This window comes from Acanthochromis polyacanthus, chromosome 1 (genome assembly GCF_021347895.1).
Source record: "Acanthochromis polyacanthus isolate Apoly-LR-REF ecotype Palm Island chromosome 1, KAUST_Apoly_ChrSc, whole genome shotgun sequence".
Taxonomy (NCBI): domain Eukaryota; kingdom Metazoa; phylum Chordata; class Actinopteri; family Pomacentridae; genus Acanthochromis; species Acanthochromis polyacanthus.
Genome location: NC_067113.1, coordinates 38,597,160 through 38,621,307, shown reverse-complemented (window position 1 = coordinate 38,621,307; position 24,148 = coordinate 38,597,160). Strand labels below are relative to the sequence as shown.

General features: G+C 36.5%; 2 protein-coding genes across 2 annotated transcripts in view; both read right to left on the bottom strand.

Moving 5' to 3' along the window:
• ptpro (protein tyrosine phosphatase receptor type O) overlaps positions 1 to 14,889 on the bottom strand; it is a 49,133-nt gene extending 34,244 nt beyond the window's left edge. Inside the window, 1 exon segment of the mRNA XM_051946569.1 lies at positions 14,540 to 14,889. Coding sequence (XP_051802529.1) covers positions 14,540 to 14,650 — 111 coding nt within the window. The 5' untranslated portion in view covers positions 14,651 to 14,889.
• Positions 14,890 to 18,026: 3,137 nt separating this feature from the next.
• cradd (CASP2 and RIPK1 domain containing adaptor with death domain) lies at positions 18,027 to 23,489 on the bottom strand. Its single transcript, XM_022207589.2, is given in 3 exon segments — positions 18,027 to 18,869; positions 18,872 to 18,876; positions 23,049 to 23,489. Coding segments are annotated over 3 exon segments (603 nt in total). The 5' UTR covers positions 23,347 to 23,489; the 3' UTR covers positions 18,027 to 18,569.
• Positions 23,490 to 24,148: the final 659 nt, after the last annotated feature.

Genomic DNA, 24,148 nt, shown 5'->3' with positions numbered 1-24,148 from the left:
ATTCCCGATCCTCAGCTCAGTCTGAAACATTTTTATTTCGTCTAATTTTGGCAATGAGCCCGCAAATGCCGGTCTTTTGGAAAACGGTGAAGGCTTATAGAACCGTTATAAACACCAGAAGCCGAACATAATGGTACACTACAGTACCTCCCATATCGACCTTGAACACGCTGAAATCTGATTTTTTGTTTTGCCGAGAAAACAGTGTTTTTCTTTTTTGATTCCATGTTATCCATGCTGCGAAATAGCCTCCGGAAGGACCTGTAAGCCCCTCCCGGTCAGAACCCGGAAGTTAGCATTTTGACGTGCACAGGGTCTGTTCTGCTCCCAGTCCTTGTCCTAAGCTAGGCTAACAGTTTCCACTTCTCCCAGTCGTCATGCTAAGCTAGGCTAACAGTTTTTCCTGTCCCCAGTCATTGTGTTAAGCTAAGCTAACAGTTTCCTCTGTTCCTCGTCTTTGCGCTAAGCTTGTTATGATCCTGCTCCAGTTCCTGCCCTTCTTCCTCCTTTTTCCTTCTTTTCATTTCTGCTCATCTGTGTGTGTTTTGACTTGTTTTTCTTTGTCTCTGTCATCTCTGCCTCCTGTCTTTCTCCCAGTCACTCACCCTCTTGTGTTGCCAGCTGATTACCCAAATGACCATCAGCTGCAGTGATTACTGAACTCACCTCACCTGTCTACAAACTCTCTATTTAAACTCCACTCACTGGATCATTGACTCACATGTTGCCACAGACTCTGTCCCCCACAAAGTCTACTACCTCTGGACTGCCTCTGTTGATGGACTCTTCTGCCCCCCCTCCCATTGTGGATTCCCCCCTCTTGGACTCAGTTGTGCTCCTGTCAGTTTATGGACTTTCCCCAGCCTGTCTTGCCCCCGTGGTTTACAGTCCCCCCCCCTAGTGTGAGTACCTCTCCTTAGTTCTGTTGAGTTAAGCTATTTCGTTTCGTAGCATTAGTATAGTTCGGTTTTGGCTCTGCCTCCCCAGTTCTGGTCTCTGTTTATTTTGTAGGTTAGAGTCTCATTTAATAAAAGCTCTTTCCTGATCACACCGGTTTGCCTGTCTGTGCCTGGGTTCTCCAACCCCCACCCTAACAACTCTAACAGTTTCCTAAAAATAGACCGCTTTCAGGAGGCGTCTGGTTCATAAATTTATCAGCTGTTTTTAGCATTCCTTGTTCTGTTTATGGATCAATAACTTTTTCAGTCAGGATTTTAAAATATTGATTAATAATGAAAAGAAAGAATTAATGGATGAAATGAACTGTAATTTATCTGCTGATCAATGAGCTCCATCGTCAATAGGAAACTAATAAAATCAGTATTTTAAAGTAAAAAAATTAAGTTTATAATAATGTGGATTAAATGTTGAAGCTGCTGCTGGAAAACATTCAGGAAAAAGTTTGAATTTCTAACTCAAATAGAGTTTGATGTGAAGAAAACAAACCGTCCATGACTGAATAAAACCACGTCTGTGTCCGTCTGCAGTTTCCTCCGTTAACAGACGGGATTCTGTGGTGAGCTGAGGACGAACACTGGTCTGTTGAGGCTCCATGAATGGAGGTTCTGACCCGGTGAATGGGGGTCAGGAGGCGGCGCCCTCTGGCAGCTGCCAACATTATCATGCAAACCTGAGGAGGTTTTGTTGTTTCTACAGAAGATAGAAGGAGAATCAGACTGAAAGGAGCTGATGAGGTTTAAAATCTGACGTTTCCTCAATGAAGGCTGGTGGAGATCCAGAGACAGAGATCTTTCACATTGTTCTGCCTCCAGAAATCCAGCTTCAAACCAACAGAATCCAGTTTCAAATGCTTTATACAGATGTTTGTGGTTTCTAATCACTAAAATGTCGCTTCTCATTGAAAAACCGAGTCCATAGAATGATGCCCACTTTCATGAAGAAAATAATCTTTTAGTGTTTTCATTTCTCCAGAAAAGACCCAAAAAATTCAAAATCGTTTCCAAGCCAACCGAATCCAAATTCTAGCAGCTTGACAACCAAATACCAGACGATTAATAGCAGCTGTAGTAGAGCTGTACAATTAGCAGTAGTAATACTAAAAGTACAAGCAGCATCCATCCTCGATACACCGCTTTATCCTCACTATAGGGTTGCCACCTTTCAGAAATGAAAACAAAGGACGAAATAGGTAATTATTTGTCAGAATTCACAGAGAAAAGTCTGAAATGTTTGCTAGGTTAGCGTCCCACATGTTCTGTGGTTCAGCTAAAGCTAACTCTCTCCAACTTCTGGATCTCTGGAGCTGCTTGTTGTTCAAATATCTTGCTAGAGGTGCTGAAGCTCAGAAAGTCTGAGATGTTTGTTCAAAATCAGCTCATTCTCAAGTCTGATCTGAGCTGTCCTCTTTAGTTTGAACTTTCCCTAAACTTAGGAGTTAATGACAGAGCAGCACATCCAGACTCTGTCTACGTTTATACGAGGACCATTTTAACAGAAAACGCAAAAGTGGCGTCTTGTCAGTTCACGTTTAGACGAACGGTTTTGAAGGAAATCTCTGTATAGAATTCGATTGGATATGCATGCCAGGCAGCTGGGTGGCGGTGTGATAAAACTCCGCCATGTCTACGCGCATGCATCTCCCTTTTCGGATCTCCGCCGCGGTAAATGTTCATGAATGGAATCTGTACAGATTCTGTACGTTTGTTGGTACGACTCCTGTAGTGTACATAGAGCTGCCAGAGTTGCTTGAAGGTACGAAGGATGGAAATAATCACACATCTTTGTTCACGTCCTTGTACCGGCCAGCAAACCAAAGCACCGGCGCACCAACACGGTCTCACGGGGATTCGTGAAACTGTCACGTCAGTTTTTGTTTCGGTTTCGTGCGCACCAACACGATGTCGTCATGTTTTTCGTGCCGCTCACCACGAGCGAAACCCGCTGTGGTAATCACATCTGAAAGTGGTTTATACCGGCGGATTCATGACGATCTAAGCTGTCCATCGGCGTTTGCGGCCGCCGCTGCGGCCGCCGGACATTCTTTGAATTCCTATGCAAATTCGGCGGATTCATGACGATCTAAGCTGTCCATCGGCGTTTGCGGCCGCCGCCGTACCCATAACTTAATATTTTGTTGCACAACCTTTTGAGGCAATCACTGCAATTAAACGATTTCTGTATTTGTCAATGAGCGTTCTGCAGCTGTCAACAGGTATTTTGGCCCACTCCTCATGAGCAAACAGCTCCAGTTGTCTCAGGTTTGATGGGTGTCTTCTCCAAATGGCATGTTTCAGCTCCTTCCACATATGTTCAATGGGATTCAGATCTGGGCTCATAGAAGGCCACTTTAGAATAGTCCAACGCTTTTCTCTCAGCCATTCTTGGGTGTTTTTGGCTGTGTGTTTTGGATCGTTGTCCTGTTGGAAGACCCATGACCTGCGACTGAGACCAAGCTTTCTGACACTAGGCAGCACATTTCTCTCCAGAATGCCTTGATAGTCTTCAGATTTCATCGTACCTTGCACACTTTCAAGACACCCTGTGCCAGATGCAGCAAAGCAGCCCCAAAACATTACTGAGCCTCCTCCATGTTTCACCGTAGGGACAGTGTTCTTTTCTTCGTATGCTTGGTTTTTGAGTCTATGAACATAGAGTTGATGTGCCTTACCAAAAAGCTCCAGTTTGGTCTCATCTGTCCAAAGGACATTCTCCCAGAAGCTTTGTGGCTTGTCAACATGCATTTTTGCAAATTCCAGTCTGGCTTTTTTATGAGTTTTTTTCAGCAGTGGTGTCCTCCTTGGTCGTCTCCCATGAAGTCCACTTTGGCTCAAACAACGACGAATGGTGCGATCTGACACTGATGTACCTTGGCCTTGGAGTTCACCTTTAATTTCTTTGGAGGTTGCTCTGGGCTCTTTGGATACAATTCCAATGATCCGTCTCTTCAATTTGTCATCAATTTTCCTCTTGCGGCCACGTCCAGGGAGGTTGGCTACTGTCCCGTGGGTCTTGAACTTCTGAATAATATGAGCCACTGTTGTCACAGGAACTTCAAGCTGTTTAGAGATGGTCTTATAGCCTTTACCTTTAAGATGTTTATCTATAATTTTTTTTCGGATGTCCTGGGACAATTCTCTCCTTCGCTTTCTGTTGTCCATGTTCAGTGTGGTACACACCTTTTCACCAAACAGCAGGGTGACTACTTGTCTCCCTTTAAATAGGCAGACTGACTGATTATGAGTTTGGAAACACCTGTGATGTCAATTAAATGACACACCTGAGTTAATCATGTCACTCTGGTCAAATAGTTTTCAATCTTTTATAGAGGTACCATCATTTTTGTCCAGGCCTGTTTCATTAGTTTGTTTTTTTAAATAATTATGTTAATCAACAATTCAAAAGTAATGGCTGTTTTTGATTATATAATTTTCAATCAATTTTTATTTATTGTTACTTTTGTGAGTTTCAAGTGATTTCAGTGAGAATTGTGGGTTTTTCCTTCTTTAACTGAGGGGTACCAACAATTTTGTCCACGTGTGTATGTAGAGATTAAACTTCAGTGTCATTCATTGATGTTAAAGTGCAGTTTTTCACATGTTTGTTGCTCATGCTCCCGACCAAACCAGTCCAGGTGGAAGACGATGTGAAGAGAAGCTCCAGAGGATGAAGATCACACATTCATGTTGGAAATAAATGTCCTTTAATGAGACATTGTCATGTAAAAGTTGGATTTCCCTTTAATGATGTTCAAATCTTTGAGTGTTTTGTTGATGTTGGTTTCTAAATGTTTTCTGACACTCGGCCCCAAACATTAAAACCTTCTACGGCTCACAAGCTGCAACAATTCACACATTATCAACTACACTATATTGCCAAAAGTATTGGCTCACCCATCCAAATAATCAGAGTCAGGTGTTCCAATCACTTCCATGGCCACAGGTGCATCAGATCAATCACCTGGGCATGCAGACTGCTTTTACAAACATTAGTGAAAGAATGGGTCGCTGTCAGGAGCTCAGTGAATTCCAGCGTGGAACTGTGATAGGATGCCACCTGTGCAACAAATCCAGTGGTGACATTTCCTCACTCCTAAATCTTCCACAGTCAACAGTCAGCTGTGTTATAAGAAAGTGGAAGTGTGTGGGAACGACAGCAGCTCAGCCACCAAGTGGTCGACCACGTAAACTGATGGAGCGGAGTCAGAGGATGCTGAGGCTCATAGTGCCAAGAGGTGGTCAACTTTCTGCAGAGTCAGTGGCTACAGACCTTCAGACTTCATGTGGCCTTCAGATTAGCTCAAGAACAGCTTCAGCAGAGAGCTTCATGGAATGGGTTTCCATGGCCGAGCAGCTGCATCCAAGCCGTACATCACCAAGTGCAACGCAAAGCGTGGGATGCAGTGGTGTAAAGCACGCCGTCACACGTTCATGTGAGAGTCAAGGCAGGTGAGCGAATACTTGGCAGTATAGTCTATCTTTGTGACTAAACTAAGATAAAAAGGGAAAAACTGTCTGATTCCTGCATCATGAATGTAAATCTTTTGGTTTTTATGACAGTAAACTGAATATATTTGGGTTTGACATTTAATAAACCAAAACAAGAAATGAATTAGTGGAGAAAACAATCAACAGATTAATGGACAAAGAAAATGTGTTTTCCAACATGTATGTCTGAATTCCTCCAACATTACAGGATACAATTTAAATTCACTTTATTTATAGAACACTAATTACAGGTCAAACTGTCTCAAGACGTTTTATTTTTATATTTTTGTCATTTTTAAAATATGACAAAGTAAGAAATTTAGACCTCTTGACTAATCCAATTTATTATTTGGTTTTTAACAGACTAATCAACAATTAAAATAACTTTCTGCACTAAAACTAATAAACATGAGGTCAAATAGAAGGAACAGTTTTAAATCCTGCAGTCCCACGAAGACAAGAATAAAGTTTGTGAACAAAAACTAAATCTGCTGCTGGATTCCATTAAAGTCCTAATAAATGATCATAAAGTGTGATACTAAAGGTTTGTGGAGCTAAAAATCTCAAAGTAAAGACATCAAGTTGAACATCTGGATGGAGGCTGATAAAAGTTGACCTGCCTTCATTTCTCTGGAGCGACTCCATGGATTTTAGGGATGCTGCTTAAAGATCAGGGGCCTCATTTATAAAACATTGCGTAGGATCCATACTAAAAGTTTGCGTATGCCGAAAATCTGAAAGGGGCGTATGCCCCTCGCCCCTGATTTATAAAACTTTGCACATTTATCATTGATTTTTTTTTTTGTCGTTTTCGAGTTTTTTTTTTAACTCGAGTCTTGTCTCGACCGTTTTTCTCAGGAGGTTGGACTTCAGCCTTTGTGCTGGAGGGTTGAACCCTCAGTTCCAAGACTTTCCAAAGCCTCCACACCTCCTGAGTCCTCAGGACCTGAGCTTTCAGTCTGAGGGATGAAATTTTCTAAGTCCCACAGTAGAGCTCTGTTAGATTTAACTTTCAGACAGTCCAAGGACTGAAATCTTCTAAGTCCTTGAGCAGTTCACTGTTAGTTTGAACCTTCAGACAGTCTGAGGACTGAAGTTTTAAAAGTTTCTCAGTACTTCTGTGTTAGTTTGAACTTTGTGGTAACAGAAGCCTTAAAACTTGTGACCATGAGTCTTGATTTCACATTTAGACCGTCCATCTGAGTTCTTCTCAGACCTTCACCTGTGGGTTCTTTAGAAATCCTGAACAAACTTTGATTCTCTTCACTGAACAGTAAAGTTTGTGGAGATCAGAAGGTAACATTAGTTTGATCGATGCCTTCAGCTACTAGTAGACTTTATGTGGAAAGCAGTTTTCTGAAATGAGCTCTTAGTAAATCTGTCCACAGTCAAACCAAGAACACAGAAAGAGGAAATGTTTGAAGAAACAACTTGATGTTTCATTCAGACTAGAAAACGCTTTAAGACCTTTATCTGTTTTTGCTCTTTTTCATCGTTTCATCGTCTCTTCTGTTTAATTTGATCTTCTAAAGTCTAACTGGTGTCTTTTACAATGTTTTGTCTTTAGTTTGATTCTTCTTAAATCTTTAGTTTTGCTCTTTTCTCACATTTTATTCTTTTCTAATGTCTGATTTGATTTAAAATGTTTTGTCTTTTTAATGTTTAATTGTTTTTTCAAATGTTTTATCGGCTTGTTTGAAAAATTTCCTTTTCTTTCCCAATGTTTAGTTTTTAGATTAAATCTTTAAGGTTTTTCTTTTTAAATGTTTTATCACCTTTTAATGTTTAATTTTATTTTTAATTCCTATTTAAGTTTTATTTTCTTTAAAATTTAATTTTCTAATTAAACATTTAATTTTTTAATTGAATATTTCATCTTTTTAAAGGTTTAATAATCTAAATGTTTTGTATTTTTTAAATGTTTAATTATCTAAAATATTTCATCTTGAATATTTAGTGTTTTTGTTTCAAAATGTTTAATTTCATAATCACATGTTTTGTATTGTCTATTTAATATAATTTAATTGTATTTAATGTTTAATTTTATTTTTAAAGTTTTATTGTATTAAATGTTTTTTCCTTTGATTTAATTGCTTTTTTAATGTCGTTTATTTCTTTAATCTTTTTCTGTCCAGATTTTAACCTCAACCTTAAAAATGAAACAAACCCTTAAATCACAATAAAAAGACTTCTGTTGTCACAATCATGAGTTAGTCAGTTATTCAGTTTATCAGTTCAACTTTATTTGTTTAGCACCTTTCACACAGATGACAAAACTACACAAGCAAAGAAAAAAAACTGATTAAAACTCAAAAACATTTAAAAAAAAGATTCAACATGGTAATAAAATATGTTGTGTTCAGGGGATGGAGGGAGTTTATTGAATGAATGAATGAATTTATTTTGGTCAGACACTAAAACACATTATATTCTCAATTTCATCATCATAACCAAAATGGGATGGGCACAGCCAAGATAAAGACACAACTCAGCTGCACCAAACCCACTAATCACTGCACACATTAGCACCATGTGCTAACTGTGGCTAAAGAACCACATTTACCAAGACTACTATCCAGTACAAAGCCCTAAAACACACCAAGAAACACATTAAAGAGGATTTTACTGCTGGAAGCTGCAAGCCAACGCCTAAAGAACAAACTAAAGCAACGGAGCCAAACCCGGTTCAGTGATGAGAAGCAGAGGAAATGTTTGACTGCAGACATAAAGCAGGAAGACACTGAGCTGCTCAGGTGTTCCTGATGACACCAAGCAGCCACCTGGACAGCCAATAGGAACACAGCTTACTGGAAGTCCAGAGGGCTGGCTTAGTGAAGGACATTTAGTTTAAAGTTGAAGCAGAAAGTTAACAGAGAAAGTTGAAAACCACCTTCTGATCCCTGAAATCTCTGAGTTTTCACACAAAGAACACCTGAACATGTCAAACTGGTTCCATAGTAGAACCTTCACTGTAAAAACGTCATAGTATGGTGTGTTGATCAAAAACATTACAACCGGCTGTCTGGGGTCACCGAGGAGCAAAAACAGGACAAACACTGGTTTCCAGGGGGATAAAAGAGTAAGTTTACAACAACACAACATGTGAGCAGAAAAATCACAAAGTCTGTCTTTAGTTCAGCTGAAAATATTAGTTTTTGTCTTTTTTATTGACCAAACTTTTCAGGAAGTAGATGAAGAATAACTAAAGCTCTCATGTAGAAGTCCAACTTCTTTTGGATCCTTGTGGAGAGTTTAGTCTTAGTTTGTGAAGCTGTTGAGTTTTCAGAGTCACATGGATTGTTTTGACATTTAATAGTTTAGTGTCTGATTGTAATTCTGTTCAGTGAATGGATCATTTAAGTTATGAAGACATGTTTTGTTTTTGCTTCAGCTCTTTTTATTGTTTAGTTGCTGATGTGGTCAACTTGAAGCTGTTCAGTGCATTAAAATCCTCCAAGACAAATGTTACAAAGTGGTTGCTGGAGTTATTTCAGTTATGCAGATATTTATGGAAATACTGAAATGTGTTGTGCTCATCCAGCCACAGAACTTTCATCCATATTTTACACGAAGAACCATTTTCAATACTGCCTGCCCTTACAGTTTTTTTTTTAAGTTCAATGTTTTCTTATCTCATAATGTTATCTCTATAATAATATTTTAAAAGGGCAAAATGCTCTTAAAATCCACCAGAATGCAGGAAATAGGATTAATAATTTTACAATTTTTTGGGGGGAGGACCCCAGACACCCCCCCAGCATCACACACAGACCACAAGATGGCAGCTCTGAACTACTGTGAGCTAAAGTCATGGCCACTGTGGCCTAAAACATTTACACAGTAAAGTATCTCTGAATAAATTAAATCTGTCCAAAAAGTGGAAAAGCAATTTCTCAGTTTTTGTTAGCTGTTTGTGAAATTAAACGTTCACTCACATCCTGTGCGTCTCCTGGGGGCTAAGCTCCCCCCCCCCCCCCCCCCCCCATCCTTAAAACCTAGAGACGCCCCTGGGTGAGACTAAACAACATATTTCTATCTGTATGTGTCGGTGCAGTAAACATTTGCCTGATGAGATTTTGCTCTCAATCAGTAGTTTCAAGTATCCTTCAACACAACATGATGCTCATTTATTAAACATCAATCCAATTTAGAGTAAACTAGAGCATAAAACTGGTTCTAATGGGTTTTCAGAAGAAGATGGCAATGACCAAATTCCATACTGAGATCCACAAACTGGTCCAAACAGGAGGCGACACTTCTGTTGGCTCAGTTTTCAGATAGTCACTGTAATGATTATCAGAAACCAATCAGTTGATCAGAGGGTCCCTAATGCTGTAAAAGCAGTTACTGATCAGCGTAAAGCATCGTTTTAAAGGAGTAGCACGGTTCTTCCAGCGGTGCTAGAGTCAGACAAACAGCTGCTTTTGAATTTTATAAAAATGAACAACTTTAAATGTACTCTCAGATAAATGACGGTTCTTAAATAGCTCCTCAGAAACTCCCTGGTTCTTCAAAGCACCAATTAAAGACCCTCTTTATTTAGAGGGTGGTTCTTCGAGGACTTTATGGGGTTCTTTAAAGGTTCCTCATGTGAGTTCCTTGGTTTGGTGGCATGACAGCTGAGAACAACGGAAACACCCATCACAGTTTCCTAAAAACAAACCAAATTATGAAATAACCCTCACCCTTTACTTTAAAGTTACTGACACAATCATCAAGACCAGTTAGAACCGGGTTAGAACCACGAAGAACTATTCTGAAAACGGCTCCTTGTAGAAACTGTTTCTGCCAAAGTTCTTTGGAACGTTATTCATGGTGTCTAAAGGAACCATCTGTTGGAGAATCCTTTCCTCAAAGGTTTTTCTGTGGAACTAAGAAAGTTCCTCCTTTGGCATCGCTGTGAAGAACCATGTTTGGTTCCCGTTCTCACCTCAATGTTACTGAGTCTAATCTGCTGCCTGAAGCTGTTGTTGGTCTCCATCATGTTGGAGGTTCTCAGTCTTTGATCAAACCAGCGGATAAAGCAGAAGAAGACCATCTGGGTCCAGACCCGCTGTGCTTCTCGTCGTTGTTATTCAGCTCGCCTCCGTCTGATTGGCCCGTTTGGCCGGAGAACATCGGTGATCTGTTGTGTTCTGGCAGCGGGCTGAAGAACCCCAGTGTTCCTGTGTGGATCTAATTCGCTGTGATTGACCGGCGGCTCTAATCAGCAGGAACCTTCTGTTAACTTGCTGCCACATTGATTCCATCCTCAGATTATCAGAGCACTTTCACATGTGGGGATTAACCCTGACGCTGCTAATCCACACACTCTGCTGCCTCAGATTCACTGTTTTTCTGCTCTGACTGACACCTAGCGCTGCTGCTAGGAGGCTTACAGCCGGATTAGAACATCTCTGCATTTACATTACACACGGTATTCCCTCATTGTTTACATTAAGCTGAATTAAACTCCTAGTATTCAACGCTTTGATGGAATTTTCACCTATTTGGAAAATGGTAAAGCTTCCGTCAGAAGAACTGACACCAAACTGAATGTGTGAGTCTTTATCATCTGACATATGTTTAGCAAGAAGCTAAAACGCAAGTTAAACTACGTAAAAAGGTTTTCTCCTTCCCTTCTACAGTAAGTCCTATTTTAACAACAATAACAAAGACATGAATGATGGCTGAAGTCTGAAAATCACCACAAACATTCAACATCTTGCTAACATCACCTAAAGCTACAGAACTCCACCTCTGAGGACGTTTCATAAAATAAACAGTTGGAGGTTAAAGTTAGACTGCGGTTTAGTTGGGTTCAATCTTAGGCTGGCATCAGTTAGATTAGGTCGAGGTTTAAGTTACGTTTAAGACTGGGGTTAGGTTTGTGTAAGGTGATTACAGTTGGGCTAAGTTATGCTAGGCTAAATTCAGGTAAGGTTGGGTAAATGAAAGGCTATGCTTCATCCAGTTTAGGGTTAAATTATGTGAGGTTCTGTTAGGTTAAGTTTAAGTATAAGTTAGCTTTGGTTAGGCTACATTTAGGTTGAGGTAGGTTCAAGTTCATGCTAAGTTTGGTAAAGGTTAGGCTAATGTGTTTGGGTAAGATTACTTAAACACTGTTTTAAGGTTAGCACATGATTAGGCTTAAGTTTGACTAGATTAGGTTAAGATTAAGGTTTGTGTATGTTTAATGTAAGTTCAGGTTCAGGATAGGGTGAGGGATTGATTAAAGTGTGAGTAAGGTTGTGTCTAGGCTAGGTTAAAGTTCGCATAAGTTTTAGTCGGGTTAGGTTTAGGCTAGCTTTGGTAAAGTTAAGTTTATGCTTAAGAAAGTTAGGGTAATGGAATGGAAATTTCCTCTGGTGCAGGGAGGAATCAAACATGATCTTATCTTAAGGCTGCTTTAGGAGAAAGGTAGGGTTTCAATAAGGTAGGTTCTGTTAGACTAAGTTAGGTTGGGCTAACGTAAAACTAAACTAAGGTTAGGTTGAGATTTAGATGAGGTTTAATCAAACTCAACTTTGAGATTAGCGTTGTATAAGACGAGATTTAGTTATCCGAGGTTAGATTTAGAGTCACTTTATAGTTAGGTTAAGCTCAGGTTAGAGTTAGGTCGGGTTTAGGTTCAGTTAGACTGAAGTTAAACTATATCACAACTTTAGGCTCAGATTCAGTTCATTTTCCTCCCAGAATAACAAATCCCAGATGATACGTTCAAGGGTTTCTGTTTTTTACAGTTTCTGTTTGATAAACGGCTTCAGATCAGTGTTTTTTTTATTAAAGAAAACACGACTTTAAACCTACAGGAAGGTTTGATGGTTCAGATGTTTATCAGTTTTGATCTGCTGGAGGAGAAATAAAAAGGTTTATTTCAACCACTGGAGGTTCAGGGATTCTACTTCCTGTCTGTCATCATGTCTCAGACGGTTTCCATGACAATAATACTTTAATATGAATCAGAGATAACAGAGAGGAAATGAGAACCTGGACCATCCGATAAAAGTGAACCAGACAAACATCAGATGAAACTCTGAGTCCAGTTAATATTAAACAACAACCGCCTGGATTTAGAAATGCCACATGTTCTTGAACCTTAGGTTGTTTTGTGTCTTTTTCTTGTTATTTTATGTCTATTTGTGTTGTTTTCTTGTCTTTTTGTGGTCATATTGTGTCTTTTAATCACTATTTTATGTACCTTTATAGATGTTTTTCATGTCTTTGGGTGTCTTTTGTGATCAACTTGTCCGTATTTGGGGTCATTTTATCTCTTTGTGGTTGTTTTCTCTTTATTTATGGACATTTTCTTGTTTTTGTGTCCATTTATAGTTGTTTTGTTGTTTTTTTTTGGTAATTTTTCCATTTTTTGTGATTGTTTGTGTCCATTTTTCAACATTTTGCTTCCATTTGTGGACGTTGAGTGTCTGTCTGTGGTTGCTGTGAACGTTCAGTAAATATTAGATAAGTTCTAATGGTCTCCATCAGGTTGGACCGGTCCAAAGTATTAAAAACACGGGGGTGTTTCCAGGTAATCTGTACCTCCTGCTTGGAGAGATAATGGATTAATCCTTGGATGCTGCTGATTAATAAAACACCAGAACGACCGACGATCTACAGACTGATCTGGCAGAACATCTGGAGAACGCGCCTGTGTTCAACCAGAACATCTGGAACCCCCGTGTGGCAGAGCTGTGGTGTCGTCATGGCAACAGCATCAAATGTAGGTCAGGGCCAAACAAACAAGACAGCCGTCCCCCTTTCCGTTTATCTGCAGCCTCTGGCGTCGTATGGCTAATGCATGACGTCATCGACCTCCAACAGGACACACCCACCGATGACATCACAGCCTCACGGTCGCCAACGACAACCAGCTTTAAAGGTTCAAATGAAGCACAGAGCTTCACACAGACTAAATATTTACAGAACAAAAAACAACCAGCAGCGATAAAAATAATCAACAGTTTTACTCCAAAAGTACAGATTTAATCGTAGTTCCTCAGATTTCAACTGGAATGAAACTAATCAATAAATTCTGCATTAATCGACCAGTTCTGGTGAAATGTGTCTGATTCTATCCAAAAATCTTCAGCTGAAAACAGAAAATATTCAAACTGAAGGAGATAAAAACAAACTTTAAACTGATCGAATTAAAACATGACTCAGGTGATCAATAATCTGAAAATCTGCTGACTCATGTTTCTGTCTGAACCAATCCATGGGCTGCAGCAGCTTCACATCTGTCGTCGTGGCAACGGTCTGCAGGTTTTTACAGAAGCAGATTCAGGTTTATCTGGTTTTACTTTAATAGAAACATTGATTCTGATTCTATTGATTAACAGATTAATCGATCGGTTTAATCAGTTAACTGATTAATCGATAACTTCCAGGTTTGATCTGTTCATAGTTTGTGTTAAAGTGAAACTAAAATCTGCTTTATTGTTCAGAAACACACGTCGATCGATGTGTGTCTGCTGTGTGTTGTGTATTCATGTGTTTGTGTCTCTAATGTGTGTGTCTGCTGTGTGTTATTGTGTCTATCTGTAAGTGTGCATCTGTATGTCTGCGTGTTAGTGTGTATCTATTGTGTGTATCTATGCATCTGTGTGATGCTATGCGTGTCTGTTGTGTGTCTATTGTATTTATTGTGTATCTATCTGTCCATGTATGTGTGTTGTGTCATTTGTGTTTCTGTTGTATTTCTTGTGTGTATCTGTTGTGTCTCTCTGTGTGTTTGTGTGGTCTGTGTGATGCTATGCCTGTATTTGTTGTGTGTTTCTGTTGTGTGTATTTGTTGTGTATCTATTGTGTGTCTCCTGGTTCCAGCTGCAGTCTGACCCACTTTCTCCAGGACACCGAGCTGCTGCTGAGCTTCAAGCCGCCGGAGGAGCCTCATCTCCGGCTGCCGAGAGAGACACGCTCCGGGACACACACACACACGCAAGAGCGCGCGCGCGCGCGCATACACGCACACACAAACACACACACACACACTCCATCACCTCCAGCTGCCTCCGACACAAACAGACCCACAACCCGAGCATCGCAGCGAACAAAGCGGCTCCAGACATCAGCGGCTCTCGGCTCCACACGAGGCCGAACAAAGCGCTCCTTACCGGGACGAGGCAGAGCAGCAGCGCCGGGAGCAGCATGCTGTCCGTGGGTCGGTCCGTGGGTCGGTCCGCGGGTCTAAGCTCCGGCCTGGTTCCTCTCAGTCTGCTGCGCATCCGAACAATGGCGGTCCTTCTGCCGCATCGATGCTCCGCCGATCCTCCGGTTCGCCCGTTAACGGCGCATCTTCATCATTGCCTTCATCAGCACCGGGACTCTCCGCAGCTCGAACCGGACCCGCTGAGCTTCTGCTGCCGGGCTCCGGAGTCCATGCCGCGGCCTGGAGACGAGCAGAGGGTCGCTGTCGGTCAGCGGGGATGAAGCTGCTGCTGCGCGGCTCCGCCCCGCCCTGAACCCCGGCACACGCACGGACACGCACATCTTCATCCTCTTCTTCGTCATCTTCCTCATTATCATCTGTATATTCTGATTAAAATAATCCTCATTAATCTGAGGCTCATATTTTTATTCATTTATTTTTTCTAATTTTCTGAATATTTTTATTCAATAATCATTTAATTTATTCTATTTTTCCTCATTCATTTTCTTACCTCACAGATAATAAATAGCAAAATAAAATAATAAAGTAAAACAAATAAAAGTGAATACATGTATTTATTTATTCATTAAAATTAAAAAAATATTTATTCATTTATTTAAAATAAATAAATAAAATAAATGGATTTTTTTTTAAAAAAAAGGCCAAATCTACTAGTTATTGATATTAAAAGTAAAATTATTTTATTGTTTAAAATCAGTAGAAAATTATTATTTATAGATTTACAGTTTAGGAATGAAGTAGTTTTGACAGTCATGTTTTTAATTGTATTTTTCTGAATATTTTAATGTTTTATTATTGTTCTAACCATGTGTAGAATTTTATTTTCTATTTTCTTAAATATTTGATTTAATTCTAATCATTTATTTTATTCTAATTTCTCCTCATTTATTTTTCTCACCTCACAGATAACCAGTAAATAAAACAGTAAAATAAATAAATAAAAAAAATTAATTTATTATTTTTAAAAACTTTATTTATTTAAAAATAAACAAAAACTAAATAAAATGAAATTTAAAAAACAGGCCAAAACTGTAGCTTTTGATTGTAAAAGTTACATTTTTTTATTGTTTTAAAATCAATAGAAAATCTTTATTTACAGTCGTGTTTTTGTTTTTATGTATTTTCCTCCTTTATATATTTTTAATTTTATTTTCTTAAATATTTTATTTAATTGTCGTCACATTTATTCCTATTTGAGCACCTAAAGGAACATTTTGAGCGGTTCTTTAAGGAGGTTCTCCAGAAAACATGAGAAGAAATGGTTCCCTGAAGAACTTGTTTTTGCTAAAGTTCTACCGTTTGGGGCATCAAGGAGCCATCAGAACCTCAGAGAACCTCAAAAACGGGTTCATTTAAGAACCTTACTGGGTTCTCCTGAGATTTTTTTTTTTTGCACAAATAGTTCTTTGAAGAACTTACCTTCACTAAAATATTCAGAGCACCTAAAGGAACCATTTAATGGTTCTTTAAAGGGGTTCTCTGGAGAACACGAGAGGAAGTGGTTCCTTGAAGAACCTGCTTTCACTTAAAGGTTCTTTGTGGAACTAGAACCGGTTCTTCTCTTGGATCACCTTTATTGTTCTCAGAGTCAGGAGGAGCCGGATCCAAACAGCTGATGGACCGGTGGCGCCCCCTTCAGGAACCGACCAGGAGAACAACGTCTGGTGGATCCACGAGGAACAGCTGGTTCCAGAGGTTCTGGATGTTCTGGTTCCTCTGGACTTGGTGGAACTCTGAGTTCTCAGGTCTATTTTCTGTTTTTCTGTCATAATTCCAGAAATAATTAGGATTTTTTGTGATTTTATTCTGAAAAGTTTGACTTTAATCTCAGATTTCTGGATTTATTTTATTCTTTGGTTAATTTCAGGTTTGAAATAATTTAATTTAAACTCATTAAAGGGTAAAAATCCGTTTGTTGTTTCTGAGTTTCAGTTTTATAGTCTTCTCTTTCTCAAACTAAAGCATTTTTTTAGATATTTATTAGTTTAAATCTTTAAATGGTTTCTCTCTCTGATCAGTTTCTCATCTTTACTTTTAGTTTATTTCCTCGAAATTCTGTTTCTTTGTTCCTCGGGTTCTGCTGCCTCCTGCTGGCCGCAATAAATAAAATTTTTAAAAATCGGCTGCAGTTTAAACTTTAAGGATTTAAACTTTTAAACTTCTAACGTCTGAATTTAAACATAAAAACAAACTGAATCTGAACTTTAAATTATTTAAATGACTGTTTATTTTTTCAGTTTTTCCTGGAAGTCGAAGCTTCGAAGTTTTTCTGAGAAACTCGTTGAACTTTTTAACCCTTTAATGGATCCTTCAGTTGTCGCTGAATTTATTTATTATTTTTTATCTTTTACAGGATCCTGTTGTTGTTTGGGGATTCAGAACGAAAATAAATGAATAATTTAAATTAAATCCAACAGAGAAATGTGGTTTAAATTTAATTATTGCTTCATCTTTGGTTTATTTTCTCCATAAATGTCAGAAAAAAGAAAATTTAAACGTTTAAACAGGTTTTTAGTCTGAAATAATCCCTAATTTCATAAAAAAAAACTGCGGGAATATTTAATGAGTTTAACTTATTTTATTTGTTTAGTTCAAAAACGTTTATTCTACAATTTCTGGGTTTCTTTCTTTTAACTTCAATATATTTCTGTGTATTTTATGACTTAATTCTTCTTCTTTTTTTTTTTACCATGAATCTCTTATTTCTGGTTTTATTCTGAAAATTATGACTTTAATTGCAAAAGTTTCTCATTTATTCTCAACTCTTGGACTTTTTATTAAAAATAAATAAATATTATTTTCAGACCAAAATCTGAACATTTTGATTTTTAATTTCAGATTTCTGACTTTGTTCTAATTTTTATATATTAGAACATTTGAAAAATAATGTTATAAATTAGCTTTTATGATTATTGTCTGAAAATATAGATTTTTACTCTCAGATTCTGTATAATTCTGAATAATATGACTATTTTTGGATTAAAATCGTAGTTTTTAAAATATTTCATAATTTTTATGTTTGAGTTTTTTATGACTATTATTGTCAAAAATATTTTTATTTAATTTGAATAAAATTGTAAAGACATTTTATACTTTTAAAAAATTATTCTGAGTTTTTATTTTTTATATAATTGTCAAAACAATTATATTTTAATACAATCGTAATAAAGTGATTGTTTTTCTGACTATCATCTGACATTTTTATATATTTTTTAGAATTATTTTTATGACTATATTATTATATATTGTATATACAATTGTATATTATTAGGCAGTTTCATTTTTACATTTTTTCTCTGTTTATTGTTTTATTGTTGAAATGAGACTAAAAGTTTGATCGGCTGCATCTCTTCAGTCCACCTTAAATGTGAGCAGGAAACTGATCTTCAGGCTGTTGAGGAATTAATGAAGAACAGAAACAGGAGCCAGTATTCATAGCAGTACTTTGTGTAGTTTAATGTGTATTTTGTGTTTTCAGACGTTCAGAATCTGAATCCGTTTTCCTGAAAAGAATCCGAGACGATTCCAGGAAAAAACAAAAACATGAAGATGATGAAGAGGAGCAGACTGTGATTTTATTCTAAATAAAAACTCAGATTTGCCTCAAAATTCTGGTTGAAGTCTAAAAATTCAGATTTTTATGCCAAACTTCTCTAAAGTCAGACTTTATTCTAAATATTTGAACTTTAATCACTTTAATTGTCGTTGTTATGTTCAACAACTAAATGTGGGTGTTTTCTCTCTCAGCACAGATAAAAAAAAAAACAGAAATACAAATAAGAACAGAAAAGGAAAACACAGATTAAAAAAACAGGAATAAGGACACCCGTCACTCATTAAACCTCAGTTCTACCTTAAATTCACATTTTTCTTTCTCATAATTCAGACTTTGCATCTCGGATTTCTTGACTTTTACACAAACTTCAGACCCTTTCTCAGATATTTTTGGGATGAATCTGTTGATAAAGTTTATTTTATTTCAGCTGATTTTCTAAACTTTCCTCCAGAACGGACCGGTGGACTCCGTTCTCCTCCAGGTTCTTCAGCAGCTCCTCCACCGTGGCCTTCCTGCCCTCGGATCGCCTCCACAGAACCAGACCTTGGAGCGCCGCCTGCTGGACGCTGAGGACGTGGTCGGCACGGCAACGGAACACGTCCTGGGCCGACAGACCCAGACCCAGCAGGACCGCCTCCCAGTCCAGACCCAGCCTGGAGGACAGCCGGGACAGAACGCGGTCCGACGGAACCGCCTGCAGAACCGAGTCCGGGAGGGGGAGGGGTCTGGGGGAAACCGAGGATTTTATTTTGAAATTAGAACTTTATTCTGAAAAACAGAACCAAAAAACTCAAAAACTAAACTTCTATCAAAATTCCATCAAAAACCTGAATTTAATCTGTAACTGAGTTTTGATTTTTATGTCAAATTTGGACTAAAACTCTAAAATCTTTTATTTTTATTCGTACAAAATCTGATTTTGATTTCAAGTTTGGCTTTTAATCACAGAAGTTCAGTTTTTCCCTCAAATTTGTAAAAATTAAATCAAATTTTAATCTCAGGAATCAGATTTTTATCTAAAATATTGGACCTGAATTAAAGTTCTGTTTAAAAGTTGGACTTTTATGTTGAAATTCAGGCTAAAAAATGAAGAATTCTGGTTTTTATCTCGACATTTTGACATTTGACTGGTTCATTTTCAGACTTCATCACATTTCTCATATTCCTGTTACTTTTCAATTAATTTATCTCACGTTAAAATTTCAGAAACGCTTTTGTGATTTTCAAGGTTTTTTAGTATTTGTGTTTTTATGCCTTAACTGTGGTTTTATTTTAGTTTTTTTAATGTGTTTTTATGTCTTAACTGTGGTTTTATTTTAGTTTTTTATGTGTTTTTATACCTAACTGTGGTTTTACTTTAGTTTTTTTGGTATTTTATGTGTTTTCATGTCTTAACTCTGGTTTTATTTTAGTTTTTTTTAGTTTTTATATGTTTTTATGCCTTAACTGTGGTTTTATTTTAGTTTTATTTTAGTTTTTATGTGTTTTTATGCCTTAACTGTGGTTTACTTAGTTTTTTAGTATTTTATGTGTTTTTCTGCCTTAAATGTGGTTTTATTTTGACTAAATGTTTGTTTTTCTTCCTGAACAAACATTGGAGGTAACTTTCGGTGAACTCGGAGTCACGGTGACCCAAACAGAACCAGTTGTAGGTTCTGAATGAAGGTTAAATATAAACACGATACCGAGAAGAGAAGTTCCAGCCGGACGGACGTCAGAACCAAAGAAGTTTAATATTCAAACCAGGAAACGTCCAGAACAAACAACCAGACGCTGTTTTGGTCTTTTTTAATGTTTTTAATCCTCATCAAGTCTGAAGTGTAAGAAAACTGAACAAATAAACCAGAATTCTGAGACTTTAATGTGAGTTTTAAGAGAAAAAACTGTAAAATAACTGAAATGTTAAATAAAGATTAAATAGGTGAAGAAAAAACAAAGAAAAACTGCTTTTGTTGGTATTTCCTCATATTTTTAAAGAAGATTTATTCATTTTAAAACACAAAAATATTTGTACGCCTGTTTTTAATAAACAAAACAAGTTCCAGAAGTTTCTGTGGAGGTTTTTCAAAGTAAAAGTTCAGTTTAACTTTCAGATTTTGTGATAAAACTAAACAATACGGAATCCCAGAGCTGCCAACAATAAAACAAACTCACAAAACTAAAAATTTAAACATCCAGGAACTTAACTGTCTATGTTTTGTGGATAAATTTCTTTTGTTTTCTGTCTTAATTTTTTTTCAAACAAATATGATGAGATTTATACGAGGAGATGAAACTGCAGAAGAAACTAATGAAGTTTTAAATGTAAAAAGTCTTATTTTGGACTAAAAATGAGATGTTTAAAGACCGAAATGAAGATTATAGGACAGAAATCCAAACAGAGACGTTAAATTCTGGGAATAAACATCATAAATCCATGAAAACTAATGTAAATATTGAAGAAATTTCACCAAGTTTTAAATGTCAAGACTTAGTTTGGGATAAAAGTTTGACTTCTCAAGATTAAAATCCAGATTTTAGCACAGAAATCTAAATAAAGATGTTAAAATCTGATATTTAAAGTGAAAAAGTTGTAAAACAAACGTCAAAAATCCATAAAGATGAAAATAAATAAACAAATGTGATGAGATTCAAGAAATTTCATCAAATTTTAAATGTAAAGTCTTAATATGGGATAAAAGTGAGATATTTAAAGACAAAAATCCAGATTTTTAGGACAGAAATCTAAATAAAGAGATTAAATGTGCATAAAAACCATAAAGTTTTTACTAAACATCATAAATCCATGAAAACTAAAGCAAATATTGAAGAAATTTCACCAAGTTTTAAATGTAAAGACTTAGTTTGGGATAAAAGTTTGACTTCTAAAGATCAAAATCCAGATTTTAGGACAGAAATTTAAATAAAGACGTTAAAATCTGGGAATGAAAATGAGAAAGTTGTAAAATAAAGTCATAAATCTATAAAAATTAAAGTACATATCAGATTTATAGGAAGAGATTAAACAGTTTAATGAAGTTTTAAAAATAAAAAGTCTTAGTTTGGGATAAAAGTGAGACGTTTAAAGACTGAGATCCAGATTTTAGGACATAAATCTGAACAAAGAGGTTAAATTGTGGAAGTAAAATCTCTAAATCTGTGTCTCTGAGGGTTCAAAATGTGGTTAGATGTCATAAAGACTCTGTTTCTGTGAGGTTTGGGTTAAATCTGCTTCCAGCTGCAGCCTTTTTCTTCCACTAATCACTTTCTGCTGCGTCTCATTTTCTCAGAACCGTTTCCTTTTCAGGAATTTTCCTGGAAAAGCAGCCGAACGGAACGACGGATTCCTGGAAGAGACTTTTAGAAACTTCAGAGTTTGAAGGAAACCAGCAGCAGCAGAAAGAAAGGAAACTTCTGGAAAGCTCTCCAGGTTTCAGGCAGAAAAAAAAAAAGACTCCATCTGAAGCTTTCCAGGAACCTTCAGCAGATGCTTGGATTGATCACATAAATTATATTTTTAAAAAAAAGAGGTTTAAAAAACTAAACGTGAGCTGAAAGAAGAACGGATTGACTGGAAACAAGTTTACTCTGATTTATTCTGAGTTTATTTAAATGTGACACAAATAAGAAATAATAACAAATGAAAATAAAATATGATAAAAAGAAGAAGAAATAAGATGAAATAATAATAAATAAAAAGAAACAATAACAAAATAATAATCAACAAGAAATAATAAAGACAAATCAATAAGAAGAAATAAGAACCAAAAATAAAACTGAAGAGAAATAATAAAAAATCATAATAAATCAAAATAAATAAAAATTAATGAGAAGAAATAAGAATAAAAAGATAAATAAAAAAACTAATAAAACACAATAAAATAAATAAGATGAAATAATAAATAATAAAAACTAATAAATATATAATAACAAATAAGAATAAAATTAGACTAAAAAGGAAAAATAAATAAGAAAAATAATAAGAAAAAAATACAGTAAATGGGAAGAAAAAATAAGTAAGAAGGAATAATAGGAAATAATAAATAAGAGAAAAAATAAATAAAAAGAAATGAAATAAATAAGAAGAAATAATAATAAATAATAATAGGAAGAGGTGATAATAAAAAAATAACTAAGAAGAAACAAAAATAAAAAAGATGACAGGATGGGAATAAATAATAATAATAAATAACAATAAATAAACGAGATAATAATTAATAAAAATAAATATGAAGAAATAAGCATAAAAACTAATAAAAGAAAAACAAATAATGATAAATATATAGAAACAAGAATAAATAAATAAGAAAAATATCGTGAATGGGAAGAAATAACAATAAATAAGAAACAATAAATAAATATTAATAAATAACAAGAAACAATAATAAAAAAGAATTAGAAGACTAGACGGATCTGCATTTCTTCAATTTTAAGTATAAAATGAAAGTCCACCTGAAAGAAGATTAGGTTTAGATTAACCCTTTTCTCTGATTATTTACTTAAAATGTTTCAGACTTCAGACAATTAGTTTAAATGATGTTTTTAGCCTTTTAGATATAGTAGTCCAGCTTAAACAACAGGAAATCTGGTTATATTTCATTTTGTAAGTTTTTACGTCTTAAGTCTGGGTTTATTGTCAGTTTTTGAGTATTTTAACTTCTTGTTGTTTATTAAATCTGGATTTATTGTCAGTGTTTAAGTATTTTAACGTGTTTTCGTGTCGTAAATCTGGTTTTATTTTGAAAAAATGTTTTCTTTCATATGTTTTTATTATTTTTCTTCTAAAATCAAAAGTTTGATGAACAGAAATTTAGGTATTAAGGAGTTTTTAACGGAGACAATCTGTTTTTTTTTTTTTTTTTTTTACACATTAAACCGATATTTAATCGTGTTTTTAACTTTTCCGCCCCCAGCTCACCTCTACTTCCGGCCTCGGGCTGCTTCCGGAGCTCAAGCTCCAGTCGCTCCCGGACCCAGCTAAAGTCGTCCAGAGCCCGCAGGAAGGCCGGGAAGGCCCGGGGCCCGCGGCCGGGCAGCAGCTCCAGCAGCCGGAGGGTCCGGAGCCGCTCCGAGGCCCGGGCCTGGATGTCCTCCACCTGTCCGTCCGTTAAGATGTCCTCCTGGTACAAGAAAGGAACGATAGTCTCGCTGACCAGCAGCTGGTCGGACAGTTCTAAGCGGTGCTTCCGGAGCAGATCGCGGTGTGCCGGGTCCATTTTAACCCGACTAGTTAACTAATAAAACCCCCCAACTAGCCACTAACTAGTCCTTCTGTCATGGTAAAGAGTCCTCAGCGGCGGCCCCGACAGCTATCTGTTGCTCAGTGTTATTGTGTCCGACTAGAAACAAGCAGGCGGAACCAAAGTTCAGCTAAACGCCCAGTTTCCAATAAGAAATTTAACTAATGTTTAAAATAACAATAATAAAAGATGTTCATAACTATTCATTTAAATTAGTTTGTGGGTCCATTATTGCTTGATCAATAACTCCGCATCTATTTATTAAACCAGCCTGAACTAGTTTAAATAAAGTTACCGCTTCCGGTCTGGACTGGCTTGAGTTAAATGGTGCAGAGCAGATAATAAACATCTATTTTATTAAAAGGTGCCTTTTCTAAGGATCAAATATCTGCCGAAGTTCTTGAAACACTTTGAGTTATTCAAACTTTACATATTTATAGTTTTTAAAGCTCTAGTAGTGAAAAGTTCCATAAGAAATTCTTAAATAGGATAAAATGGCAATGGAGTTTGGGGTTAATTGGTTCCATAGTCATAGACAGTTTCTAATAATACTTCTATACCCTTTATTTTAATTGAAGGCAGAATTTTAGTTTTTTTTTTTTGTTAAATTTCACAACTTTTTATTTTGTTTTTATTTTTCTGGTCGATAGCATATTAAATATATAGACAATAAAATGATGTAACCATAAATACATGAAAATACTACATTTATAAAGGAATGCTGTAAAAAGAAACACAGGTGGTGAGCTTGAGTTTAATTACATTTTTAAATTTTTAT